Raw genomic sequence first — 27,904 nt, 5'->3', positions numbered from 1 at the left:
CAAGAGTGCAGCTCCTCATTGACAGAGTCTGTGGCCACAGGGAAGGTGGAGAGAAACAAAATGAGAAATGAGACGAGCAAAGGCTTATATTTGTGGACAATATAGAGAAACTAAAACAAAGGAAAATGGATCTCACAACTAACCAAACAGGAATTATCAAAAATGTCTTTTATTTACGTGATTTTCATTATTTTTCTGGAAGTTTAATGTCCCTGAAACCCTCCAGTCACCAGTCTCCATATTGCAGCCTTAAGCTCCTGGTTCCTGAGACTGTAGATGAGGGGATTCAGGGCTGGGGGCAGCACTGAGTACAGAACTGACAAGGAGAGATCCAGAGATGGGGAGGAGATGGAGGGGGGCTTCAGGTACTCAAATAAGGCAGTGCTGAGAAACAGGGAGACCACGGCCAGGTGAGGGAGGCAGGTGGAAAAGGCTTTGTGCCGTCCCTGCTCAGAGGGGATCCTCAGCACTGCCCTGAAGATCTGCACATAGGAGAAAACAATGAACACAAAACAAGCAAAATATAGAACAGCACTTATCACAATGAGCCCAAGTTCCCTGAGTTTGGAGTGTGAGCAGGAGAGCTTGAGGATGTGTGGGATTTCACAGAAGAACTGGCCCAGGGCATTGCCGTGGCACAGGGGCAGGGAAAATGTATTGGCTGTGTGAAGCAGAGCATTGAGAAAGCCACTGGCCCAGGCAGCTGCTGCCATGTGGGCACAAGCTCTGCTGCCCACGAGGGTCCCATAGTGCAGGGGTTTGCAGATGGACACGTAGCGGTCGTAGCACATGATGGTCAGGAGGGGAAGCTCTGATCCTATGAAAAAGATAAACAAAAACACCTGTGCAGCACATCCAGCATAGGAGATGATGTTGGTGTCCCAGAGGGAATTGTGCATGGCTTTGGGGACAGTGGTGCAGATGGAGCCCAGGTCAGAGAGGGCCAGGTTGAGCAGGAAGAAGAACATGGGGGTGTGCAGGTGGTGGCCGCAGGCTACGGCGCTGATGATGAGGCCGTTGGCCAGGAGGGCAGCCAGGGAGATGGCCAGGAAGAGGCAGAAGTGCAGGAGCTGCAGCTGCCGCGTGTCTGCCAATGGCAGCAGGAGGAAGTGGCTAATGGAGCTGCTGTTGGACATTTCCTATGTCTTGCCATGGGGATCTGTAAGAAAAGTAATAATGGAATAGTTCAGTTTGGAGAGGACTTGAAATATCCCAGCCCAGCTTGGTGGCACTTTCCCCCCACTGCCTGCCCAGGGCTCTGCTGCCTGGAGCTGTCCCTGCCAGTGCTGCTTCCCTGTGCCCAGGGCTGAGCCCTGCCAGTGCTGCCAGAGCCCAGCCCAGCCCTGGGGGCTCAGCTCTGCCCTGCAGACCCCTCCCAGCACAGGGCACTGCCCAGGGCCACCTCTGCCTTTGCAGGCTCTGATGCAGAGATCATAGTAACCCTGAGGAGGCTGGAAAAGTGACACTGATGCTGCCTGTGAGGGACCCTGTGCTGTTTTCTTTCACTGACTGCTTTATTAAGATCCAAGAAAAAGATTTTCTATTTTTCCCACCCTGAAGAGATTAATATCTATATGCAATTTCCCTTCTAGGCAACCCAGAGCAATAAATTACAAAATCTGGATTTTCCCTTTTATGCAGCCCCTGCCTCACTGTGCTCTCTGTGTAATCTACCTAGAAATATTCTGCAGTTAAATGTTATGCTGGGAGCAGTCCTGAACAATGCAGCATCCTCACCCCACAAGCAGAACACTTTTTTTTCCCAAGCCTTACCAGCTGTCTCCTTCCACCCAGACCTTGTCCCCCAGTGCTGGGAGCAGCTCCCAGGGCTGGCTGAGAGCTGTCCCCGGCAGGCAGCAGAGTCCCTGCCCCAGCACAGCCCCCTGGGCTGCAGGACCCTGCTCTGCATGACAGCCCTGGGCACCTCTGGCTGCTCTACACAAGAGATCATCAGAGAATGTACTCACACAGTCTGCAGGCATTGGGATGTTGCAGCTTTAGGAGATCAGTGCAGGAGCTGCAGCTGCATTGTCCTGCAGCCAGAGGCTTCCTGTGTCAAGGGCTGGGAGTGATTCTGCCCCAGTCACTTGTGAGCATCTTCCCAGCCCTGACTGATTGAAGCTCTCTGTGCCTCTGTGCTGTGCCTGGGGTGGCTGCAGGCAGTGCCACAGACCTGTTAGGCTGGGAGAGGAGCTGCTCATCGTGAGAAATGTGTTTTTGAAGCTCTTCTTGGTTGCCAGGATCACCCTCTGTGTCAGGAGTCCAGCCCAGCTCATCAGCACAGACACAGCACAAGGACTTTAATGACCCTCTCAGGGCATTGGTGCTGTCTGCATCAGACTCAGTCCCTCAGAGTGTGCTTGAAAAATTTCTCAAGAACTCAAATTTTAATTGAAACACTGAAGATTCTTGAAGTTTTAATGGGTCCCACTGAGGGACAGGACTGAGAAAGTGTCCCCAGGTTCCAGTTAGAGCAGAACACTGGAGGCACTGATGACAGGTGGGGACAAACAAGGGAAAGGTCTCTGATGCTGAGCAAACCTGGATGTGTTTCAGGAATGCAAAGGGCCAAGGGCTGAGCCCCAGCCCCTGGCAAGGCAGATCCTGTCCCTCCCTCATTGCTCAGGGCTCTTCCCGGCCCACTGGGCTCTGGGCATGTGCAATGCCAAGGGCAGCACCATGGGGCGGCCCCTGCCAGGCTGCTGAGCAGGGACAAGGAGGCAATGAGGCCCCAGCACAGCAAGGCTCACTTGTCCCCTGCTGGCCTCAGGCCCAGGGCCAGCCTGCATGGCCCAAGTGCTGCAGGAGTTGGCTGTGTCAGGGCCTTTCAGCTGCTGCCCATCCCTGTGCCCTCTGCAGCCCAGGCTGTCCTACGGTGTCCATGCCCTGCGCCTCTGTCCCTGCAGGCTGTCGTCATCCCCCGGCTGCCCCACCTCGCTGGCCCCTTCCTTTGCTGACAGCTCTGCCTCCTGCCTGCCTCTGCCTGCACACACAGAGCCTTGGGCTTCAAACCATAAGTGTTCATTCAAGTTTTACCGTGCCTGTGAACTTTTAGCACAGGATCAAGGCAGTCTGGGCCTGCTTTCTCAGAAGGAAAGGTTGGAAGAGAAGAAGAAGAAATCTGTCTCAAAGGCGCAGTGATAGAAAAAACAAGGACACAACCTGGTAACTTGGGGTGGATTTTATGGAAATGGGTAAATTGTAATACACATTTAGTGGCTGTATATAAGCAACCCACTTGTAGAATTGCATGTTCAGATATGATTAAGAGTTATCCTTCACTAGACTTCAGGTCTGAACAAATGATGCTCTCTTAAACAGCAAATTTTTGTTCATGAGTCTTATTCTGATATTCTGTAGATTATGTCATGACAAGGCCTAACTGAACCAAGGAGTCTGGTGTGACACTGTGCAAACTGATGGAACAAAGGGGCCATTGTGGCACTGCAGATCCAAGGAGATCATTGTGAAACTAAGAAAGCTTGTGGAACCAAGGGGTCATTCTGACACAGCCTGGCCTCTGGAGCCATGGGCCCATTGTGACACTGCAGAACCTCACGGAACCAAGGTGACCGTGTTATGGAATCTCATGGAACAGATGAGACCATTCTGACACTGTGGGACCCACTGGAACCAAGGGGCCATTACAGCATGGCAGGGCCTCATGGAATCAAGGGCACTACAGTGAACAGTGTGGGTCTCCATGGGATGAAGGGATGACATTGTGGAACCAAGAATACCATTGTGACACTATGGGGTATCATGGAAGCAAAGGTCCACTGTGACACTGCAAGGCCTTATGGAATGATGGAGACCATTGTGACACTAAAGGCTACATTGAACCAGGGGGCCATTGTGACACTACAGGGCCCCATGGAACCATTTTGGCACTGTGGGTCTCATCAGGCCAAGGGGTGATTATGTCACTGTGTGGCACCATTGAACCAAGGAGTCCATTGTGACACTGTGGGGCCTCATGGAATCCTGGAGGCCATGATGATACTTTGAGGCCTCGTTGAATCAAGGGGCTCTGCAGGACCTCATGGAACCAAGGAGACCCTTCTTCCATTGTGAGTCCCCAGGGAACCAAGGGTCCATTGGGATACTGTGGAACCAAGGAGACCCCTGTGACACTGCAAGGGCTCATGGAAACAAGGGACCATTGTGACACTGTGGAACCCCATGGAAACAAGAGATTCAGTGTGACACAGCTGGGCCTCATGGAACCAAGGATCCAATATAACAGAACCATTGTGACACTGCAGGGCCCCATGGATTCAAGGGAACAGGTAACAGGTCTGTTGGTGTTGGATCCCCGAAATCTGGAGTTTTTGAGCTTTCTGTGCTTCCAGGCACAGACACCCTGAAAAACACTGCATTGGACCTGAAACCTTGGAGAAGACTTGTAAATATAAATAATGAGTTAGAAATCATAAATGTATAAGTGGATTAGATGTGTGTATTTTCACTGGCTGATGGGTTTTAAATTTGAGGTTTTTATAGTACAGTGGTAGTTACGGGACAAGATGGAGAATTTTGGGTGGTGTCTTTCTCTTGTTCATTTTCTTCTTCTTCCTTCTTCTTCATGGAACTTAGGTAGTAATCTTTGGATTAGTCAGTCAAAAATCACTCTAAGGGTCATGGGAATCTATTATTGGGTCAAAAGTATAAATACTATAGGTGTTAAACTTGTATTGGTTTGTTTAACTTTAAAAGGCCTTGAAACAGGCTCAGCAGAGAGCCATTTTTCCTACTTCTAGTAAGGAGCTAGAGGTGCTTTCTGTAATTCTCTGATAAGATATAATAAACATCCAAGTCCAAACACAAGGAACCGTCTCAATTGCCTTTCTAATAATTTTGACTCTGAACAGAAACAGACAAGACTGATGACAAACCACTAATCAGTGGTGCAAAGCCCAGCACACACTCCTACATGTTGGCTTGGCCTGATGGTCCAACTGCCCTTGGCATGTTGAAATTCTCTTCTCCTGTGCCCCTGAAATACTGGGGCTCTGGGCTTTCCTTCAAATGGAAAATAACTGTCCTTTTCATCCAAGCATCCATGGCCAAAACAGGATTCTGCCTCCAAAATTCCCAATATCCAGGGATTTCTCCCAGACAAAAGCTGCCATTACCAACAAGCCTGGCTGACCTTCTCTTCCCAAGGGCCAGCTCTCACCAGCCTTCAAGCACTGGGCTCTGTGCTTTCCTTCCTGTGGAAAAGAACCATCCCTCCTTCACACATGGCACCCATGGCCAAAATTGGTACTTTCCCTCCATCATTCCCTATATGTAAGGGTTTCTCCCAGACAAAAGCTTCCAGGACATACAGCTCTGGCTGACCTTGGCCTCCTGTGTTCGCCTCTAATCTGCCCTGTGACAATAGAGCTCTGTGCTTTCCTTCCTATAGGAAAGAGCCATCCTTCTTCTCCAGGGGCTCATGGCTGCAATTGGGATTCTGCCTCCAAAATTCTATATAACCAAGGATTGGTCTCAAAAAAAAGCTACCAGGACAAATGGGTCTGGCACCTGTGGGCTCTGGTGGCTACTGCTCATCAGCCCCTGAAGCACTGGGACTCTGTGCTTTCCTTCCTGTGGAAAAGAGCCATCCTTTTCTCCAGGCACCCATGGCCAAAATCAGGATTTCACCTCCAAAAGCCCTAGATCCAAAGATTGTTCCTACACAAAAGCTGCCATTACAGACAGGTCTGGCTGACCTTGGCCTCCTGAGGGCTGGCTCTCACCTGCCTTCCAAACACTGGGGCTGTGTGCTTTCCTAACTATGAAAAAGAACTGGCCTTCTACTCCAGGGAAGAAGGGCTGAAATTGGGATTAAACATTCAAAATTTCAAATATTGGAGGGTTGCTCTCAGACACACCTGCCAAGACAGACAGGGCCTCTGGTCTTGGTCTCTGGTGATTGCAGTTCATTAACCTCTGAAACACTGGGGCTCTGTGGTTTTCTTCCTGCAGAGACCATTGTGACACTGTGGGGACTTTGTAGAACCAAGGACATCACTGTGGCTCTGCTGGGCCGCATGGTGCCAAGGGGCCGGTGTGAAGCAGCAGGGCTTTGTGGAACCAAGAGGCCATTGCTGCATTGCTGCATTGTGATCCTGCAGGGCACCGTGGATCCATGGAGACCATTGTGGCATTGCAAGGCCCCATGGAATCATGCAGACCATTGTGACACTGTGGGGAACCAAAGGGCCATTGTGACCCTGCAGGGCCTCATGGCAGCAAGGGGATATTGTGACACTGCAGAAGCAAGGAGAACATTGTGACACTACAGGAACCCATGGAATGAAGGGGACATGGAACAGGTCTGGCTTGTTTGGCCTCCCAAACAAGGATCTCCTCCAAGGATCATTTGACAGGTCCAGCTTACTTTGGCATGTTTAGGTCTGCCTCTCCTCTGGCCCTGGAGCACTGGGGCTCTGTGCTTTCCTTCCTATGGAAAAGAACCGACCTTTTTGTTTAGGGGCAGTGGCCAAAATTGTGATTTGGCTTCCCAAATTCTATCTATCCAAGAATTGCGACCAGACAAAAGTAGCCAGAAAATAGAGGTATGGCTGGCCTTGTTCTTCTGCTGATTTCCTTAGATTATGAGCAGAATGTTTTCATTTGCCAATGTGCTGGAGAAGGCCCAGAGATCTCCCAAGGTGTTCTTTGGAGGCCGCAAACACATGACCAGTGTACAGGGACAAAGGAATTCTGTGCTCAGGGGAGTGGAGAGTGAGGACAGCAGAGAAGGGACCTGGAAGTGCCTGAAGGGCAGTTTCAGAGGGAGGATCCTAGTAAAACAGTAGAGGACAGCCAGAAAAAGAAAGAATTAATGCCAGGAGCAGCTGAGGAGGGCCAAGGATAAAGGAATTTTGCTCTAAGGGCAGTGCTGTGGTGCAACAAGTCACCTAGAAGGAATTTGGGTCAGCCCAAGGCTTTGTGTGTGCAGGCAGAGGCAGGCAGGAGGCAGAGCTGTCAGCAAAGGAAGGGGCCAGCGAGGTGGGGCAGCCGGGGGATGACGACAGCCTGCAGGGACAGAGGCGCAGGGCATGGACACCGTAGGACAGCCTGGGCTGCAGAGGCCACAGGGATGGGCAGCAGCTGAAAGGCCCTGACACAGCCAACTCCTGCAGCACTTGGGCCATGCAGGCTGGCCCTGGGCCTGAGGCCAGCAGGGGACAAGTGAGCCTTGCTGTGCTGGGGCCTCATTGCCTCCTTGTCCCTGCTCAGCAGCCTGGCAGGGGCCGCCCCATGGTGCTGCCCTTGGCATTGCACATGGCCAGAGCCCAGTGGCCCGGGAAGAGCCCTGAGCAATGAGGGAGGGACAGGATCTGCCTTGCCAGGGGCTGGGGCTCAGCCCTTGGCCCTTTGCATTCCTGAAACACATCCAGGTTTGCTCAGCATCACAGACACCTTTCCCTTGTTTGTCCCCACCTGTCATCAGTGCCTCCAGTGTTCTGCTCTAACTGGAACCTGGGTGTTGAAATTCAAAATGCAAGGAATTCTCAGAACACTGGCCCTGTAAGCCAAAGCTTAGAACTATGCATAGTTAAGTAGAGATAGGTTTAGCTTTAGAATTTAAGATATAGAAAAAAGAAAGGTAGTTACAAAGGGAACAGGAAGTTGTAGAGTGCAGCAATGTAAGTTTGCATGTTTGGATATAATTGGGTAAGAAAAGTCACACTGTAGTATGAGTCAGTAAGACAAAATAACTTAGTATTGAATTAGAAATTTAAATATCTCTATTGACAGGGTTTTACTGCTTAATAAATACTTTAAAGACCTTGCAACCATAAGTCCTGCGACTTCTAAGCCACGATGTGACCATCTGTAAGACAAATTTACCCTTTCTGACTGGATAGAAAATAAAAAAATTAAACCAAACTTTCTAAACCAGCTCAGAAGTCCTGTCTCTCTGTGTCATTCAGAAAAAGAAAAAATCCAGACAAAAAAAAGGCAATATAAAAATAATAAGTCCACTTAAATATTATATCATAAGAAGAAAAAACTGATAGTTTAGAAATGTAAAATAAAAACAATAAATCTGTACCTGGGGACACTTTCTTTGTCATGTCCCTCAGTGGTACCCATTAGAACTTCAAGAAACTTTGGACTTTGAATTCTTCAGATGTTTCTTTTCCTCCATTACCCTATTTTTTCCTATCTGACATCATTGTCATAAATTTTCTGCTCGAATTCAACCCTTGGGAAAGTTTATCTTTCATGATTATCAGTGAGAGTCACTAAAAGTAAGAGAAACTTTGGAGTTTGAATCTGACTTGTAATTCTTGAGAGGTTTCTTCAACTCCCTTTCAGGGACTGATGTTCAGGGACTCAGCCCCAACCCCGAGAGGGTCATTAAAGTCCTTGTGCTGTGTCTGTGCTGCTGAGCTGGGCCGGGCTGCTGGCAAGGACAGAGCTGAAGAGAATGAGCCAATATTTCCAAAATATTATTTGGAGCTCCTTGGCAGCACCAAATGCACCACGGGGCTCATTTGGATCAAGCAAGTCCTGAGAAACCATGGCTCTGCCTTGATTTCCCTCTGGTCTGGTGCAGTTCATTAGGAAGGTTTTCAACTCCAGATATGGAGAAATATTTTAAAGAGCTTCTTAGAAACACACATTCCTGTTTTCAAGGGTGTATTTTATTACTGTTCTCTTTAGAGCAGAGGTGATTGCAGCATTCTGTGATTGATGTTGATCCAGGGTCTCTCCTCAGGAGGTCTGGCAAAGAGGAGTTTCCTTTCTTTGTCAGAGCCACTTCCGGGACTACAGCTCCCATGATGCTTCGCAGTTCCCATAGAGTGCTATTGCATCTGTGACTTCATCTCCCATCATGCACCGCGCCCCCCTGAGAGACATTATAACTGCACCTACAACTCCCATGATGCTCCACAGCTCTATCAAACCATATTGTACCTGTGCCTACAACTCCCATCATTCCCCGTGCCCCAGAGAGCCCCGTTAGAGCCCCCAAGTGCCCGCTTGGACCCCGAATGGCCCCAGATTCCCCTCCCTGACCTCCAAGTGCCTTCCTGGACCCCCAAGAGCTTTCTCAGGCTCCAAAGTGTCCATCACAATCTCTCAGTGCCCCTCCTAGTGCTCTCTCAGGTCCCACAAGTTTCTTCTAGACTCTAAAGCTCTGTCTAAATATCCTCTCCAGACCCAAAACTGCCTCAAATGTACCCCAGAAATGCCTCCATGAATCCCAAATGTATCTCTTTTATACAATCTGAGAAAATGATTAAAAATAATACAATGGTACTAAAAATAGAATTAATAATCATAAAGCAGGAGAAATCCATAGCCAATAGTGGTCACTTATTAATGAAAAGAATTGTGTTACTTTGAACCAATGACCAAAAAAACTTTTGATTGCCAAAAATGTATGGAATTTTTTAGATAAATAGAAAATTAAGATAATAAAAATATAGAATAGTATTATTATGAAAAATATATTATTTTAATTTTGTAAATTAATAATCTTTTTTTTGGCATGTCAGTCCCAGGTGGGTGATGTGAGACACACTGAGGTTGGGGGTGAGGAGCAGGTTGTCCAAACAGGGTCAGCCCTCAAGGGCTCATTCATCTGTGTGCCCAGACCTCCTAAGGAGACATTCAGCATCAAGATCACCTGGTTAATAGTTCTATCAGCTCTCCTCTAAATGAAAAATAAAAAAATAGTCATGTGATTAAAAACACAAAAGTCATGAGGCACACATTGAAATCCTTCCTCATTAACAAAACTCCAAATTGACTCCAAGCAGCTGCACAATCCCTGATAACTTGAAGACAACTGAAAGAAGACAAGGTGCTCCTGAGGACTTTCTGTATTTTAATGATCCCCAGGGTGGATTTGGGGCTGAGTCCAGGAGCCTCAGGCACTGAGAGAAGGTTGAAGAAGCTGCTCCAGGAGTCAGAAGCAAAACTCCAAGTCCCTTGGAGCATCAGTGGCCCCACTGAGGGCAGGGAGTGCCAAAGGCTCCCCAGGGACTGGTGAGAGCAGATCCTTGAGGGCAGGATTGCAGGAGCCCGAGGCTGTGAGCAGGGAACTGCAATGCTGAGCAAGGCCTGGGCTGGGTGGAGGAAGCAGAAAGGCCAAGGCCTGAGCCCAGGCCTGGCCCAGCAGGGCCTGTCCCTCACGGGGGGCTCGGGGCTGTTGCTGGGGCAGTGGGATGGCAGGGGCAGCAAGGACAAATGTCATCAAGCTCCCAGCCCTGCCAGCCTCCTGAGGGAGGGCCGAGGCAGAAGCAAAGTGCAGCCCCTGCCAGGAAAGTTCCTTCTGTGGGGCTGCAGAGGCCCTGCCCGAGCCCAGGGCACAAAGGCCTGGGTGCCTCTGGCCCTGCCAGCCCTGCCCAGCCCTTGGCCATCTCTCCTGCAGGCTGTGCCCCCTGTGCGTGCTGCTCCTGTGCCCTGGCCGGCTGCACACGCCCATCTCGCTGTCCCCCCCAGCATTTCTCAGCCCAGCATTGCTGTGCCCTCCCTGGGCTCCCTGCACCCAGCGCTGCCGGCTCCTGGCACACAGAGCCATGGCATGGCCCAGCCTCACGCTGGGACACCTCGGGCACCAACACTCTGCCCTGGGAGGGACTTTTCTGTTTCCTCACCTCCAGGATGAACCTTCCAGGCTGCACTTTGGGGAGGTTTCCTTCTCTTCCCACTTGCAAGGAAAGCTTTGTCTCCTTTTGTTCACAAAGAGAGAAGGGCTGGTGGGAGATGTGGTGGTCAGAAGCTTTTTGGGGTACAGTGACCATGAAATTATTGAGTTTTTAAATATTCTCTGGAAGAAGGAGGGGCATCCAGAAAACTTCTACATTGGACTTAGAGTGAGCAGAATTTGGCCTATTCAGGATGCAGTTTTGGAGAGTACCAAATTTTTTTTAAGGGAAACAGCCTTTAAAAAGCAAGCTTTCCAAGGAACGAAGGTGACAATAGAAGAAAGAAATCTTGTAGGAGCTGCCTGTCCCTCTTTGCCAAAAAGTCAGATAGAAAGGAAAATGACTGGTCTGGTAGGGCATGGAGCTATTCCAGGAACTCAGGGTTAAAAGATAGTGCATCACCTTTGGACAGAGGGGGCCAGGCAACTCAAGAAGTGTTTCAAGATGTCGCTAAGTCACGCAGAAAGAAAACTACAGAGGTGAAAGCTCTACTAGGATTTAATCTGGCTGCTTCTGTGAAGGATAACAAAAATTATTTTAGACATACATTCCTGGCAAGAGAAGGGAAAAGGAGAACCTCTATTTTTTATTAGGGAGCGTATGGTTACCAAAGATGAGGAAACGGCTGGGGTACTTAACCCATTCATTGCCTCAGTTTTCAACAATAAGACAGGTTTTTCTCAGGACAAGTGTTTTCCTGAGCTGGTAGATGGGGACAGAGAGAACAGATCCCCCTGAAATCCAGGAGGAAGCAGCTGGGGACCTGCTGAGCCACTCAGATGTTCACAGGTGTCTCTGGAAACAGATGGGATCCATCCTAGGAGGATGAGGGAGCTGCTGAATGAGCTCCCCAAGCTGCTCTCCATCATTTCTCATCAGTGCTGGCTCAGCAGGGAGGTGCCAGAGGACTGGAGGTGCCAATGTGAGCCCATGCCCAAGAAGGGCTGGAAGGAGGATGTGGGGAAGTGCAGGCCTGTCAGCCTGACCTGGGTGCCTGGTGAGGTGATGGAACAGATCACCTTGAGTGCCATCACAGGGCACCCACAGGATGGCTGAGGGATCAGAGGCAGCCAGCGTGGATTTCAATATCTGCATTGATGATCTGGATGGGGGCATTGAGTGCAGCATCAGCAAATGTGCAGATGGCACCAAGCTGGGTGTGAGTGTGGATGTGCTGGAGGAAGGACATGGAGGGGCTGGAGCATGTCCAGGGAAGGACAACAAGGCTGGTGAGGGGTCTGGAACACAAATCCTACGAGGAATAGCTGGGAGGAGTAGGAGGGAGCTGGCGTTGTTTATCCTGGAGAAGAGGAGGCTCAGGGGAGACCTCATCACTCTTTACAACTCCCTGACAGGAGGGTGCAGCCCGGTGGGGATCGGGGTCTTTGCCCAGGGAGCAGTGACAGGACAAGAGGACACAGCCTTAAGCTGTGCCAAGGGAGATTTAGGCGGGACCTTGGTAAATATTCTTCACAAAAAGGGTGAATGGGCATTGGAATGGGGTGCCCAGGGAGGTGGATGAGTCATTGTCCCTGGAAGGGTTTAAGGAAAGACTGGATGTGGCACTGAGTGCCATGGTCTGGGTGACAAGGTGGTGTTGGGTCACAATTTGGACTTGATGAACTCAAAGGTCTTTACCAGCCTGGTTAATTCTGTGATTCTGTGATGAATGTGACACTGCAGGGCCCTGGGGCAACAAGGGGCCATTGTGACACTGTGGGGCTAAATGGATCCAAGGTCCATTGGTGACTCTGGGTCATTGTGGAACCACAGAGGCCACAGTGACACAGTGGGCTTTATTGAACCAAGGGGCCATTGTTACACTGTGGGGACTGGTGGAACTAAGGGAACAATTTTGACACCTGGGTGCCCCCTGGAACTAAGGGCCCACTGTGATACTGCAGGGCCTCATGTACTCAGACACCACGGGGACACTGACACTGCAGGGTGTCATGGCACCAAGAATCCATTGTGACACTGCAGGCTCTTGTGTCACCAGGGCTCCATTGTGACACTGTGCAAACAAGGAGTCCATTGTGGACCTCTGGAACCTTATGGAATTCAGGGGCCCCTGTGACACTGTGGGGCATTAGGAAGTCCAGAACACAGTTTTGACACCTTTTGGCCTCGTGGAAACAAGGAGTCCATTGTGACACTGTGGAACTTCGGGTAACAGGGGGCCATGGTGACAGTGCAGGGCCCCATGGAACCAAGGGGTCAGTGTCACTCTTTGGTGCCTTGTGGAACCTCAGAGACCACTGTGACACTGCTGGACCTTGTATAACCAAGGTGCCACTGTGGCACTGCGGGGCCCAAGGATCCAAGAGACGTTGCGAAACCAAGATGTTCCATGGGACCAAAGGGATATTGTGACACTGGGAGGACTCATGGAATCATGGAGACCATTGTGATACTCCTGGGACTCATGGAACAGTGGTGTAACCAAGTTGGTGGGGGAGTGTTGATCTGCTGGAGGGTAGGAGAACTCTGCACAGGGACCTGGACAGGCTCAATCCAGGGCCCAAATCCAGTAAGGTTGAGTTGAACCAGTCCAAGTGCCAGACCCTGCACTTTAGCCACAACAACCCCCTGCAGCGCTACAGGCTGGGGACAGAGTGACTGGACAGCAGCCAGGCAGAAAGGGACCTGGGGGCACTGATGGACAGCAGGCTGGACATGAGCCAGCAGTGTGCCCAGGTGGCCAAGAAGGCCAACGGCTCCTGGCCTGGATCAGGAAAGGTGTGGCCAGCAGGAGCAGGGCAGTGATTCTTCCCCTGTGCTCAGCACTGGTTGAGCAGCACCTCGAGTGCTGTGTCCAGTTCTGGGCCCCCAATTTAGGAAGGACATGGAGGGGCTGGAGTGTGTCCAGAGAAGGTGAACAAGGCTGGTGAGGGGTCTGGAGCACAAGTCCTGAGAGGAGTGATTGAGGGAGCTGGGGATGTTTATCCTGGATAAGAGGATGCTCAGGGAGACAAGGTGGTGTCAGAGCACAGGTTGGACTCGACGATTTACAAACTCTTTTCCAGCCTGGCTGATTGTGTGATTCTCTGAAACCACCCTTGGAGCAGTTGCAGGATGAGCCCTGGGACTCCTCTTCATAAGGTCCAGCAGCCCAGGTCCCTCAGCTTCTCCACACAGCACCAAAGCCCATCCTGTCAGTCCTGCAGAGCCTCTCCAGCCCCTCCTCATTGCCCACAACAGGGAGCCCCACACCCAGGCACAGCAGCCCAGATGTGCCCCCCTGGCCTGTGGTGCCTCTGGCAAGGGAGCAGCACGAGGCACTGCAGGACCCTGCAGAAAATTCCTGAAGCACGTGGAGGATGATCCTGCTACCCAAGGGATGTTCCCATGCTGCCAACTGAGGAAGTGAAATCGGGAGTGAGGCCAGAGAGGAAAGGGCAAACAGAGATGGGCTGTTTGCAAGGGAGGGGACAGGGATGGGCAAGAGGAAGAAATCATGAGAAGGTAAGAGAAAAGAAATCAAATGTGAAGCAAAGGAAATGCTCAGGGAAGTTTGAGGGCGCCTGCCAGGCAGACCTGGCTCTGAGCAATGATGTCTGCTGTGGGACAGGAAACTCACAGCTGATGGGAACAAACTTTCTGGCTGACTTCAGAGGCCACAACAAACCCGAGTGGTTTCCCTGCCGTCCCCCAGCCCTTGCTGGCCCCAGGGGCTGATGGCATTTGTGCTCACTCAGCTCCATGTCCCCACAGCAGCACCATGGGGGTGCTGAGCCTGCTGTGTGCAATGCAAACAGGGGCTCCTGAGCCAGTGCTGCCGTGTGTGTGCCTGCAAGGATGCGGCTCCTGTGTGAGCTGGGGGAGAGGCCAGGGCTGCAGAGGGGGGATGTTGTTGGCAGGTGCATGAGGACGCTCTGGGACGCTGCCCTGGGGTGTCCAGCGCACTGGGGATGGATCAGCCCCTGCTCTGCTGCTCCTTGCCAGGGTGTCCCCCTTGCAGGGAGCTTGCAGAGCACCAGCCATGCTGTTTGCCCCCAGCCTGCCCACAGCCAGCCTGGGGCTGCTCCCGGGGCTTTTCTGTGCTCAGCACTGGGCTGGCCAAGTGTTGTGGAGAGAGCCTGGCCAAGGAGCCTGGAGCCCCCAGGCCCTGGCCTGAGGCGTCAGCGCTGCCCCAGCAGTGCCCATGGCCTGTCCCTGCTGCAGCCCCGGCACTGCCACCCCCAGGGCTGTGCCCGGCCCCGAGAGCACTCAGGCCCTGCAGCAACACGAGGGCCAGGAGGGCAGCGGGGCAGTGGCACTGGAGCAGCACTGGCAACACCAAGTGCTGCTGCTGCTGGGCTCAGCTGCTGTGCCAGCACTGATCTGCCCCAGCTCTGCACACAGACATTGCTGCTGCAGCTCGAGAGAAGGGAACAAAAGGGGCATCTCTGGAGAAAACTTTGCTGGGAGATCCTTTAGTTCATATATAGCCTCCAAGAGTGCAGCTCCTCATTGACAGAATCTGTGGCCAATGGGAAGGGTGAGAGAAAGAAAAGGAGAAATAACACGAGCATAGGCTTATCTTTGTGGACAATATAGAAAAACTAAAACAAAGGAAGAAGAATCCCACAACTAACAAAACAAGAACTATCAAAAATGGCTATTATTTATGTTATTTTCATTATTTTTCTGGAAGTTTAATGTCCCTGAAACCCTCCAGTCATCAGTCTCCACATTGCAGCCTTGAGCTCCTGGTTCATGAGACTGTAGATGAGGGGATTCAGGGCTGGAGGCACCACTGAGTACAGAACTGACATTGCCAGATCCAGGGATGGGGAGGAGATGGAGGGGGGCTTCAGGTTAGCAAACATGCCAGTGCTGACAAACAGGGAGACCACAGCCAGGTGAGGGAGGCAGGTGGAAAAGGCTTTGTGCCTTCCCTGCTCAGAGGGGATCCTCAGCACAGCCCTGAAGATCTGCACATAGGAGAAAACAATGAACACAAAACAGCCAAAAGCTAAACAGGCACTAACAGCAATGAGCACAATTTCCCTGAGATTTGAGTGTGAGCAGGAGAGTTTGAGGACCTGTGGGATTTCACAGAAGAATCCCCCTAGGGCATTGCCCTGGCACAGGGGCAGGGAAAATGTATTGGCTGTGTGCAGCAGAGCATTGAGAAAGGCACTGACCCAGGCAGCTGCTGCCATGTGGGCACAAGCTCTGCTGCCCACGAGGGTCCCATAGTGCAGGGGTTTGCAGATGGACACGTAGCGGTCGTAGCACATGATGGTCAGGAGGGAAAGCTCTGATCCAAGGAAGAAGAATATCAGAAATACCTGTGCTGCACATCCTGCATAGGAGATGTGTCTGGTGTCCCAGAGGGAATTGTGCATGGCTTTGGGGACAGTGGTGCAGATGGAGCCCAGGTCAGTGAGGGCCAGGTTGAGCAGGAAGAAGAACATGGGGGTGTGCAGGTGGTGGCCGCAGGCTACGGCGCTGATGATGAGGCCGTTGGCCAGGAGGGCAGCCAGGGAGATGGCCAGGAAGAGGCAGAAGTGCAGGAGCTGCAGCTGCCGCGTGTCTGCCAATGGCAGCAGGAGGAAGTGGCTGATGGAGCTGCTGTTGGACATTCACTCTGGGCATTGAGGACTGTTCAAACAAAACATTGAGAAGTTGGGACCAACCTCTTTGAATCATTCGTATGTGATATTATATAGATTTCACTGAAAACTATTTCTTATCCTTTGGAGAAACTTAACTTAGGATTTACATTTTTGAGCTCAGTTTGTGCTGCTGAGGTAGTGCTTCATCTTCATCAGTGCTGTCAGTCTGAACACTGAGGAGCCCAGAGGGAAGACAGGGCTCCCTGTGCCCCAGTGCAGTCAGTCCTGCTAGTCCCACAGAGCTGAACTCTGCTAGTCACACCTCCCTCTAATTCAGGCTGATGGCACTTAAAACATTTTAGAGAAATAAATTAGCCTTTTTGAAGGATCTAATTTGAAAACAGAGAGAGGGAAACCAAGGTTTGGTCAGGCTCTCTGCTGCCTGGAGTTGTGCCTACTGGGAGCTGTTTCTCTCTATCCAAGCCTTGTCCCTGTCAGTGCTGCCAGAGCCCAGCCCAGCACTGGGGGCTCAGCTCTGCCCTGCACACCCCTCCCAGCACAGGGCACTGCCCAGGGCCATCTCCCTGCCAGCAAGGCCTTAAGGGCAGCTCACACAAACTGAGATGCTGCAAGCCAAGGGGCTGCTGCTGCTGTCTGTAGGCACAGGAGGGTGAGGAGGCACTTTGTGAGGGAGATGGGAGGCAGATGTGCTGATGCCCAGGGGGACAGTGCAGGAGTGTCAGGGACACAGACACACCTGACAGCCCCTTTGCCTTGCCTTGAGGAGAAAGCTGAGAGCAGCCCTGGCCATGCAGCACCATCTCCACAGCAGGAGGAATATGTCCTGATGGGGGTGGCTCCTTGCACCTCCAACTTCTCCCCACAGTGCATGGGGAGCTGCCAGGCAGGCTGAGAGCTGTCCCTGGCAGGTGGCACAAGAGCCTTGAGGGCTGCAGGAGCTGCTCTGCAGGACAGCCCTGGGCAGCCCTGGCTGCAGCCCCAGCTTCAGCCCCTGCAGCCGTCCCTGGCAGCAGGAGCCATCCTGCCCTGTCCCTCTGACGGTGCCCAGGGCAGCCCCCTCTGCAGCACATCCTCATCCTCACTCACCGTGTCCAGGGCTGTGAAGATGTTTCCCCAAGTGCAGTCTCAGCTCAATGTCTTCCCAGTCCTGATTGCCTTGAGCCTGTCTGTGCCTGGCTCCTGTGCCCTCAGTGCCTGCAGGCAGTGCCCTCAGCCCTGCTGGGCTGGCAGAGGAGCTGCTCCTCAGCAGAAATGTCTTTTTGAAGCTTCTCTTGGTTTACCTTGGGAGCTGCCTCTGTGCCAGGAGCCCGGCCCAGCTCAGGAGCACAGACACAGCACAAGGACTTTAATGAATCTCTTGGTTCATTAAATGTTTACATCATAATCATTCCCTGAGAGAGTGTTCCAAAACCTTCTCAAGAACTCAAATTAAAATGCTGTAGTTTCTTGAAGTTTTAATGGGTCCCAATGAGGGACACAACTGAGAAAATGTCCCCAGGTTCCAGTTAGAGCAGGAAATTCGAGGCAGAGATGACAGGTGAGGACAAAGAAATGTCAAGTCTTTCCCTTTTGACAGCAATTCTTTTAGTCGTTTATAGAATCATACCCCAAATATCTACTTTAATCAGTCCCTTGAGAGCTTTGTATTGACATTCAGTGGGGCTCATTAATACTTTGAGATACTCAAGGTTTGGGTTTTGCTTTTGCCTTGGAGTCTCTGAGAGCTTTGTGCAATCATGGCATCCAATTATCTGCTTTAATGAGTCCCTTGAGAGCTTTTGTCAGTAACAACACTCACTGGGGCTCCTTAACACTTCAAGGTACTCAGGGTTAATTTAAGTTCTACTTTTTGACACTGGGTCTCTGAGAGGTTTGTGCAGTGATGGTCTCCAATTATCTGCTTTAATTAGTCCTTTGAGAGGCTTTGTCAGTAATGATACTCAGTGGGGCTCAAGGTACTCAGTTTTTTTAAGGTACTGGGAGTTTCCCTTTTGACACCAATTCTTTTAGTAGTTTATGCAATCATGGCTCCAATTATCTGCTTTAACGAGTCCCTTGAGAGAACTTTGTACTGACACTCACTGGGGCTCATTAATACTTCAAGGAACTTCAGTTTTTTAAGGTACTTTCCTTTTTCCTTTCTTTTCTCAGTCTCTGAGACATTTTTGGGCAATCCTGGCCTCCCATTCTCTCCTCCAAAGAGTGTCCATGAGGAGCCTGTGTTGGGGATGGACCTCAGTGGGGCCCATTGATGCTTTGAGACACTTTGGGTTTTTCTTCTGCCTTGGACTTCTGGAAAGGTTTGTGCAATCTCCTCTCAGGCCCTGAGGTTCAAGGGCTCAGCTCCAAATGCACCACGGGGCTGATTGGGATCAAGCAAGTCCTGACAAACCATGGCTCTGCCTTGATTTCCCTCTGGTCAAGAACATATCCAGCCATTAGTTACACTGAGTATTTTGGCTACTTTGATCTTTACATGTTCATCACAATTTTCATGACTAATCCTTGGTAAAACTAGAGGTGTTTCTGGCAAACAAAGATTCTGGCTGCCTATCAAGATAGAAGTTACAGTCACCAGTAGTTTAGTGACACGGCTCTTCATTCTTTTTCCTCAGTATCATTTGGGTTAGGAACAATAATTCTGTTGCCCACAGAGCTGATGCCTTTTTAATTCCAGAATAATGTCCCCAAGGTCCTTTGCTGTTCAGCTCTACTGTGCTGTCTGTGGTGACAAGGCTTGGTGGGGTCCTTTCCCCTCTGGCTGGAGAGGTGCCAGGTCCCAGTCCCTGAGGGCACCCAGGCTCCTGGCTGGAATTTGTGTGGAATTCCACATCCTCAGTGTCACATCAGCCTTCACATGGAGCCCCGTGGATCATTTTCCAAAGAGCTGTTGGGGCAAACAGGGAGATTTGGTCTGGCAGGATCTGTAAAACAATATCCCATAACATCCACTTGTTCTGGCACACAACACTTGGCTGCAGGGACACATTCCCATTGTTCTCACCCAGGTTTCAGGAGTCAAACAGTGTTGTCTTTGCCCAGAGCTGTTCCTTCAGCTGGCCTGGGAGGGCCATTGGGCCTCTGCACCCACACTCTGGCTCCATTATTAGGACTGGTGCATCCAAACCCTTTATCTCCATCAACAGCAGTGATTTGAGCTGGATGTCCTTTTCTCACAGATGTTTTCAAAACTGCAATATCAATAATTGTGATACCCTTCCACAACTGAATATGGGGTTGAATAATCCAATTGTTCACTTCTGTTTAGCAGAATTACTTTAATTTCTCTTTGATAATCTGCACCAATTCCTCCTCCCATGACATGAACAATTTCAAGGCCAAGACTGAGTGAGCAATCATCAAACCAAAGTGTCCTGGAGGAATCTGAATTCCTATTCTAGTATTGATAACTCTCACTTGCTTCTGATTTATCCTAATTAATTCCTATGCATGAAGGCCCAGCCCTGCAGCCTCTGGGGTGGCCCTGTCAGGGGCCATCACACCCGGAATAATTTCCCAGGCAGTCACAGTGTCACTGTCCTTGGCTGTATTTGCAAACTGGGTGCAGCCATGCACATCCAGGGGGTTCCCATTTCCCAGTGGGGCCATTGTTAAGGGTATGGAGCACATCTGGGAGATGGGATTTTCATTGTGACACGTTCCCTTCTCCTATTTTTTTTCAACTGCTCTTTTAACAATCTCTTTCATCTGTTCACTCAGTTCTGTAGCCTGTAAGTAGTCTGGTATATGAGAAACCCAGCAGTCTTCTTTACTGTATTTTTCAAAGGAACAGACAAAGCATTGCACATCCTAGTGTCAGCAAACCCTGTAAAAACTGCCAATTTCATCCTTTCCTCTTTCATTCATTGTATACAATCTCACAGAGTTTACCAGTGATATTCGTGTCCTGGCCAATCATTTTCAGTAGGGTATTTAGTGTTACATCCCTGAGCAGTCAAAGCTAAAAAATTAGTATTTGGAACATTATTTTATGATGGTATTATATACATATAAATATATACATTAAAAATTAATTATTTTATATATATGTATATAATTATTTATTATATTATTATTATTTCTCTTGCACAAAAAAAACCAAGCTCAAGATTAAAAACCTTTTCTGTTCTTCCATGTGGGAGAGTTCCAACTACAATTGATCCTTCTGTTGGTGCTGTTTCTGGGATTCTGTTTACAAAATTCACCCTCATCTTCCTACATCCATTAAGTTATTTTTCTTTTTCCAAGTGCAATTTTTGGATACATTTTAATACATCCAGTGGTTCAGCTTCTTTCAGCTGCCTTCCCCATTGCTCACACAGTGCTCCAACCTCAGCCCACTGCAGAGCCAGCAAACTCTAGGGAAGGTTTTCCCTATACCTGGGAATTCCAGACAAGACTGATTCCTTACATTTACATTTAAAAGCAACATTTTGTGGTGATCTGGCCAGACTACACCAGCTTTGTTTTAGCAGTGGGCAGGGGCAGCAGCAGAGACACAGACACAAGTTCAGCAATCAGTGTCATTTACTGCAGTTCAAAGCAGCAAAGAATCACAAAAGGAGAAGCTCAGCAATGCAGCCAACCATCAGCACCAAAGATTGCCTGCAGGGATTAAGAGACAGCACCAGTCACCCTCAGACTTTGCCATCAGCCAGGTGCACACATCAGCTGGGGAAGCTGTCACAGCCAAGGACTGCAGAGCCACTCCTGGACACTGGGAATTCCTGCAGGTGCCTCCAGCCACAGGTGAGGCTTCCAACCCCGCTGTGAGAGGGCCCAGCTCTGACAGTGCTGAATAAACAAACTGACAGCACTTCTAGTGCAGGAACAGCTGCTTTCATTCTCCTCTTGGGCTCCTCCCAAAGCCTGGCCAGGGCTCAAGGAGGAACCAAGGGAGCTGACTTTGACCATACAGCCCCAAACAAGGCCAGATGTCAGATTTCATGGCCTTGTCTGGTTTCTAAATGCACAAAGGTCAATCCATGTTTCATTAATGAGTGGATACATCTATCACAGCACTAATGACCATGTATATTTGCTAATACAAGGATAACCTTTGGTTGGAAGGTTCATCCAGAGGTCACCTTGGGCTCAGGGCCTGTTGTCCAGGCCTTGGCACTTCAGGGACTGGGTTTAGTGCTGGGCTTGACAGTGCTGGCTGAACAGCTGGACTCCATGTGCTCAGAGGTCTTTTCCAACACAAAGGATTCTGTAATTCCAGGATTCCATCTGCTGCATTCAGTTAGGTCCATGTTGGCAGCATTACTTTGGTCAAAAGTTCCCTCTTGGTCAGCTCTTGTGGCCTAAGGCTTCAGCTCCTTTAGCTCCTGGTGCTGAGCTGCTCATGCTGAACGAGATGGCTCAGGGAGAAGAACACAGTTCATCCAATTCCTTCTGGGACACTGAGAGGGGAGGCTGTGGAAACAGGAGCATTGTTTGCTGTGCTCTCCTCTCTGCCCTTCACACCTTTCAGCACTTTGAAGCAGCCAAGAGCTTTCTCCAAGGGTGCAGTGAAGCAGCTGCTCCTGCTCCCAGCTCTGGCTCTTCCCACTCTCTGACCTTGACTGGTTTTGTCCCTCTTGCTGTGCCCTCTGTTCCCCCTGTGCTCGGTGGCTGCTGCCCAGGACTGTGGCACTGGCACAGATCAGGGGCTCCAGCCCCTCCTTTCTGTGCCCTTGGAGCTGCCTGCTCACAGCAGCCTTTTCCATCTGGAAGCTCCACACGGACAGGGAGTCCCCACCTCTGTTCCCTGCACAACCTCCAGGAGCCCAGGGCTGCCATCTCCAGTCCCTGCTGGCCCTGGGGGCTCCCAGGTGGCCCAGGCTGCTGTGACACCACTGCCCACGGGAGGGAAGAGTGGCAGGGGCTGTGCTGAAACTCAGGTCCACGTGCTGCTGCTGCTGCTGCTGTGGGGGTCATTTGTCCAGCCCTGCCCCAGAGTCAGGGATCAGATCCAGGCCCTGCTGCTGCTCCCTCGGGATCAGCCACAATTTGGGGGTTGCTGTCAGTGCCAGCAGAGGCGGTGGCTGCAGCAGTGGGTGCTGACAGTGCCCCAAGCCCCGGGGCCAGAGGGGTCCCTGCGCTGGGGGCTGGGAGGGAGCTGCCCCTTGTTCTCCCTCTGCCCCACACAGAGCTGGGCTGGGCACAAGTGGGGCAGCACAGCAAACAGGAGCCTGTGAGTCTCTGCCAGCCCTGTCTGCTCAGAGTTTGGCCCTTGCAGCTCCAGGTGGACAAAGGCAGCTGCTCCTGGTCCCTCTGTGTGTCCCCGTGCTCTGCAGTGCTGCTCCATCAGTCTGTGCCCAGCAATGGGGAAAAGCCTCAGCCCTGCAGGGCCAGGAGCTGCCGGGCTCTGCCTGAGCAGCTCAGCCAGCGGGAAGGAGCTGCTCCTCATGGGAACCAGGAGCAAAGGACACTCCTTTTTCACGGCATGTTTTCTGTTTAAAGGAAAAGAAAAACGATAAAGAAAAGGAAAAAAGCCTCTATCAAATGTGAAAGATAAAAACACCCAAGTGTGCAGTGAAAAATTTTCTGGCTTAACGTTGAATTAAGAGGTAACATATCCTCTGAAACAGAAAACTCATTTATTGATTTGGTAAATGAGCTGCTGGCATTGATGCATCTTACTGGCCTCAGTAACCTTTTTTTAAAAGATTTTGGGGTTTGTTTCCAATATTATTATTTTAAATTGTGGTGAAACTGGTGGGAAGCAAGAAGAAATTCCTTTGTGCTCTGCCAGCTCCAAGCAGGACTGGGAATCTAAATTCTGTCACAGCCCAAATCCTTTAGAAGATGCCCTTCCTTCTCACTGTGAATGAGCTCCACATTCCCTTTGAAATTACCAGGAGTTTCTTAAAGAAAGTCTCACTTATGGCTTTTTGCTTGGTTTTGAAGTGCAGAAGGGCAATTCTCCATCCCTCAGCTCCAGACTGCACTGCCTTAGGAGCACGGCCCACTCGACAGGTTTTGTCCACTCAGGGCACTTCTAGAGGAAAAAGAAAGTGCAATTGCACAATTGCAGCCAAGAAGGAATGAAGAGTGGGACCAAGAAAACATCCTGTGGAGATCCAGGTGTTCAGCTGGGACTGTGGAGAGTTTGGGTTCTTGCCAACTGGATGTGTGTCCCTAACTGCAATGTCTTGGCCTGCAGGAGAGTCTCCCTCACCTGCAGAAGCACAAAGCTCAGGTGCTGTGCTCGGAATGGGTTTGTCTGATGCAAAGCTGTCAGAGCCATGTGAGGGCAGAGCGGGCCCAGCCGTGCCCAGGGCTGAGCCCAGCAGAGCCCTGGCAGAGCCCAGAGCAGCCTCAGCATCTGCAGAGCCCGGCTGCAAGGAGAGAAACCAGAAACCGCCCGTCAGCTGAAGGCTCCTGTCCCCCTTGTCCCAGCTCCCGCCGTGCCCAGGCCATGCTGGCCGTGCCCAGAGCGGTGCCCAAAGCTGCCCATCATTGCTGCCTTGGGCACAGAGCAGGAGGGCAGGACTCTGCCCAGCCTGCAGCCAGCCATGGCACATCCAGCCCCTCAGAAACTGCCCAGAGCCAAAAAGCAGCTTGGCAGCCACTGAAGAATTCATTGCATCTGCCCCAGCAAAGGGGGGAACCTTTGGTGCCCGGCCAGGCCACGCTGTGCCCAGATCTGGGAGCATCCCCCTGGCTGTGGACTCACCCACAAATTGGGTGTGGATCTGTGCAGAAGGTGCCAGAATCCAAGTCCATCATCTTCAGCTGGACAGGTCGAGGAAGAGATTGTCATCGTTGAGGTTGTCCTTGGTGTCTCCAGCAGCAGCCCCACCTGGTACAGCTTCTCCAGGGGCTCCTTCTCCTTCCCTGGGGGCCAGACCAGGCTGTCAGTGTTCTGCCCAGGGCCCCAGCCATCAATGAACCAGACAAGCAAACCCAGGCTGGATGGTGGCCACCAGTGCTTGCCACACCAGGTCTCCAGCTCAGCTCCAGCCCAAGAGCTGCGTGTTCCCTTCTCATGATGCCTGCCCAGAGCTTCATGCAGGACGAAAAACAGACAAAAGTCTGGTTTGCTTTGCCACTGACCGTAGCTGTTACCTGCCAGGCTTCTGGATCCAACTGTGCCTGTGAATCTCCTCCATCTTCTAGGGCAGATGAACACCCTGCAGCCAAGGATCACAGAAAAGATCTTCTAAGGACAGCCTGTCCAAGGGTTGCATGGACAAACACCTCTTAATAACATCTTGGCACTCTGAAGACAGAAACCAGAAATCACCAGTCAGTTGGAGAAGTTGCCCCCCTGTTCCTGTGCTCAGGCCATGCTGGGTGTGCTCAGGGTTGTGCCTAAACTTCCCCATGGATTCTCTGTTTGGAGGAGAGCAGGAGAGCAGGACATGTGCCACCTCCTCAGCAGCTGCCAGAGCAGGATGCTCACGAGCCTGCTGCTGTCTCCCAGCACTGGTATTCCCCCCGTGCCCAGAGATGAGGATCTACCTTGAGAGAGCCCTCGTGGGAACAGGATCCATCCCCAGATGATCTCCTGGCCCCTCCTGAACGGCTGCTTCCCCATGACCAGGTGGTACAGCAGGAGGCCCAGGGACCAGATCGTTGCTGCCTCGCCATGGTAGCGTTGGTGGTGGATCCACTCTGGTGGGCTGTAGGACAGGGCTCCTATGGAATCCAGATGGAGTTCATCAGGGGGATGCTGCTGCTCCCAGAGCCTGCTCCCAACATCCCTGGGCATGTGGGGGCTGCCCCAGTGGCACAGGGTGTGACCCACTGCCCTCTCGCCAGCACCTGGGACTTGTGTACAAACTCGGGGTTGGAAAAGAATCCACTGGTGCTGGAAGAGGGCAGCAGAAGCCCCAGGGAGGCCCAACCATGACATGCAAAAGAAAACCCACCCAGAGGTGGAGAAAACCCACTCTTCTCCCCACCTGCATGGCCCCAAAAATAAGCCAAGGCAAACAAGCAGAGCAGAGCAGTTCAAGCCCTTCCTTGCCTGCACACCAAACCGGCTGGGGCATGAGGTCTGACCCCCCTCTCTGCTACCCCCATGGGGTTTTTGTCAGCCTGGCTGCCTCAGCTCCAGCCCCAGCTCAAGGCAGAGTGGGTGATGAAAGCTGTCAGCAGGGCTGGGAATGGGCACCCCTCACACCCCCACCCAAATCAATTTGGCTCAAGCATTGATCCCATCCCGGCTGCAATAGGGGGAAGCCCCGGTGCTACACCCAGGCTGGGCCATGAGATGCCCAGGAGCATCCCCTGGGAGGGCTCATCTGAAAACTGCGTGTAGGCTGTGTCCTGGAGGAAGGTGCCACAGCCAAAGTCGATCAGTTTCAGCTCCCCAGTGGCCAGGTCGAGCAGGATGTTCTCTGCTTTGATGTCCCTGAGCAGGACCCCGCAGCTGGTGCAGTGCTCAGCCTCCAGCACCTGCTGGAACAGCTCCTGCACCTCCTGCTCCAGCAGGAATCTCCCCTCTGCCTGCAAACCCGAGAGGTCCTGGCACCGCTCCGGACGCTCCAGCACGAACAAGAAGCTGTTGGGCAGCTCAACCCAACCCACTCCAGGAGCTGAATGACCCCAGCACACCCAGAGGACACCTTGGCCAGCAGCACAATCTCCAGGGGCACGATCTCAGTGGGGCTGGGGCCGTGCCAGGGCTCTGGGACCCCTCAGCCAGCCCGGGATGCTCTGCATCAGGGATGCAGCGCTCAGCCCACGCCCGCTCTCCCAGCAGCGAACCCAGCCGGTACCGCTCCTTCAGGCCCTGCTGCGCCTTCCCTGCCGGCGAGACGCGGCTGTCAGCGCTCGGCCCGGGGCCAGGAACGGCCCCCGAGCGCCCCTCAGCCGCCCCGGGCCGGGCAGCCCCAGGCGTTCGCTCTGTGGAACGGGACAGCGGCGGCTCGGGGCCGGCGGCCGCGCTGCCGAGCGGCGGAGCTCGGGCCGGGGGAGCCGCAGCGCAGGCGGCGGGAGCGGCCGCGCCGCGTGTGTCCTCCGCGGGCCCCGGGAGGAGCCGGGGCCGGGGCCGGGGCCGGGACAGGCGGAGCCAAAGGGAGGCGATGCCGCCCCAGCCCCAGGCACTGATGCCCGCCCAGCAGCGGCACCGCCAGCACGGGCAGAGCCGGGCGGAGGCGAGACCGCGGCGGCACGGCCGGGGACGGGGACGGGGACGGGGACGGGGACGGGGACGGGGACGGGGACGGGGACGGGGACGGGGAGGGGGACGGGGACGGGGACGGGGCAGCCCCGCCCGGGGCCGGGAGAATGGCCTGGTCCGGAATAGGGAGAGGGAGGCCGGGGAGGGAGGGGCTGGTAAAGCACGGAAGGGAGAGAGGGAGAGGGAGAGCAGAAGCATGAAGGAGTCGACAAAGTCGCTTCTTTCGCTGCCGCTGGTGCCACTGCTGTCGCTGCCACTGAAGTGCCAGGGCCATTTGTCCGTGTGTCCGTTCCCTTCTCGTCCCTGTATCGAGCCCCGCGCTCCCCGTTGGCAGCTCCTGGGTCTGTCCAAACACGGGAACTTTGCCGTGTTGAGCAAAGATCCAGAGTCCTGACTCCTGCACAGTGGCACAGGAATCTCCTTGGCTGCTGCTGTGCATTGTCCCTGCTGAGGCTCAAACACTATCTGAGCACATTCCCTGAACGCAGAATTTGTACCTGACCCAAGCAATGCACTGTGTCTCCAGCATTGCTTTCCAAGAAAAAAAAAAGGGAAAGGCAAACTGTGTGTAGCTCATGGTATTTTACAGTGTCTAAAACTTGGCAAGTCATGGATCTTAGAGCTGAGATCCATTTGGAATTAAAGGGATGGAGAAGTAGTGCAAGATGGAAAATGGGACCATAGAAATAAATAGAGAAAAACATCTTGGATTGTTTCTTTCTATTTTAATTTCACTTCTTTAAAGGTAATTTCAGTTTTCCCAGAATCTTCTCCACAGTCCTGTTTCCTCTTTCCAAGAACCTTTCCTGGAGAACGAGGTGCAGCTTCCGTCACAAGATGTGCCACCAACTGCAGCTTCTCTTGGCTTTCCACACTGTGAGTGCAGCACGGTTTTTGCAGCAAAGCAGGATAAATGTCTTGAGAACTTGACAACTTGTTCTTTCTTTTCCTTGTGGGCTGGGGAATTGTGCCATGGGTAAGGTTTCCATTGTTATTCTTCTAACCAAAGAAAACAGGAGGTGCTACCAGGAATTAGGGAATATAACCCTGACTGAATGCAAAGAATCTCCAGAGCCTGCAGCCAGAAGTGGAGAGTTGTGTGATAATCATTCCAACACCCCCATGGACATCTTGACAGTGATCTAGAACATGAAAATGGGCTGACAGAGGGAGTTTGTTTCTGTGTTCAGTTGAGCTGATTCTACATCTCTTGCACTGGTATAAATCAAGAGTACCATCAGTTCATGAGAAGCACCAGAATAAGCTGGACCTATCCAAGTAGATGACTGAAAGAATCTGAAAAGGAGAAATGCAGGGAATGAACTTTGTCTGTAAGAAGGGTCATTTTTTCCTCATAATTTCCAATTCATTCTCTCTGCTTTTGTCCTTTTTAGCAAGGGATTTGCATCCCAGATTCCCCATGAAATGAGAACCCTGAGCTTGTGGAAGTGCCTGAGAGATGCCGTGTTCCTCTGCAGGGACACTCAGGCTGAAAGAGGAGCCTGAGGCCTGTGTGGGGAAGCCTCCTCGGAGCTGGAATTTGTGCCGTGCTGGGAGAGGAG

At 51.9% G+C, this 27,904-nt stretch overlaps 2 protein-coding genes across 2 annotated transcripts in view; one reads left to right on the top strand and one right to left on the bottom strand.

Annotated features, from left to right (window-relative positions):
• The window catches only part of LOC148217360 (olfactory receptor 14A16-like), a 470,135-nt gene that overhangs the window by 276,214 nt on the left and 166,017 nt on the right, over positions 1–27,904 (top strand). The gene's annotated exons all lie outside the window — the stretch shown is intronic.
• On the bottom strand, positions 175–24,324 carry LOC148217364 (olfactory receptor 14A16-like). The gene is made up of 2 exons (XM_088158701.1): positions 24,281–24,324; positions 175–1,002 (listed from the first exon to the last, which is right to left on the bottom strand). Exons 1-2 carry the CDS (start codon positions 24,322–24,324, stop codon positions 204–206), a joined length of 843 nt encoding a protein of 280 aa, XP_088014827.1. The 3' UTR covers positions 175–203.

The sequence above is a fragment of the Sturnus vulgaris genome, unplaced genomic scaffold, assembly GCF_052056855.1.
Source record: "Sturnus vulgaris isolate bStuVul1 unplaced genomic scaffold, bStuVul1.hap1 Scaffold_85, whole genome shotgun sequence".
In the NCBI taxonomy this organism is placed as follows: Eukaryota; Metazoa; Chordata; class Aves; order Passeriformes; family Sturnidae; genus Sturnus; species Sturnus vulgaris.
Note: the sequence above shows the minus strand (reverse complement) of the source record. Positions and strands in the feature narration are given on the sequence as shown.

Bases quoted from the DNA above. Each gene is read 5' to 3' on its own strand.
- LOC148217364 (XM_088158701.1), bottom strand. From the start codon at position 24,324: ATGGAGGAGATTCACAGGCACAGTTGGATCCAGAAGCCTGGCAG. The intron at 1,003-24,280 runs GTAACAGCTACG...CCTCATCATCAG, and splicing joins TGGATCCAGAAGCCTGGCAG to CGCCGTAGCCTGCGGCCACC.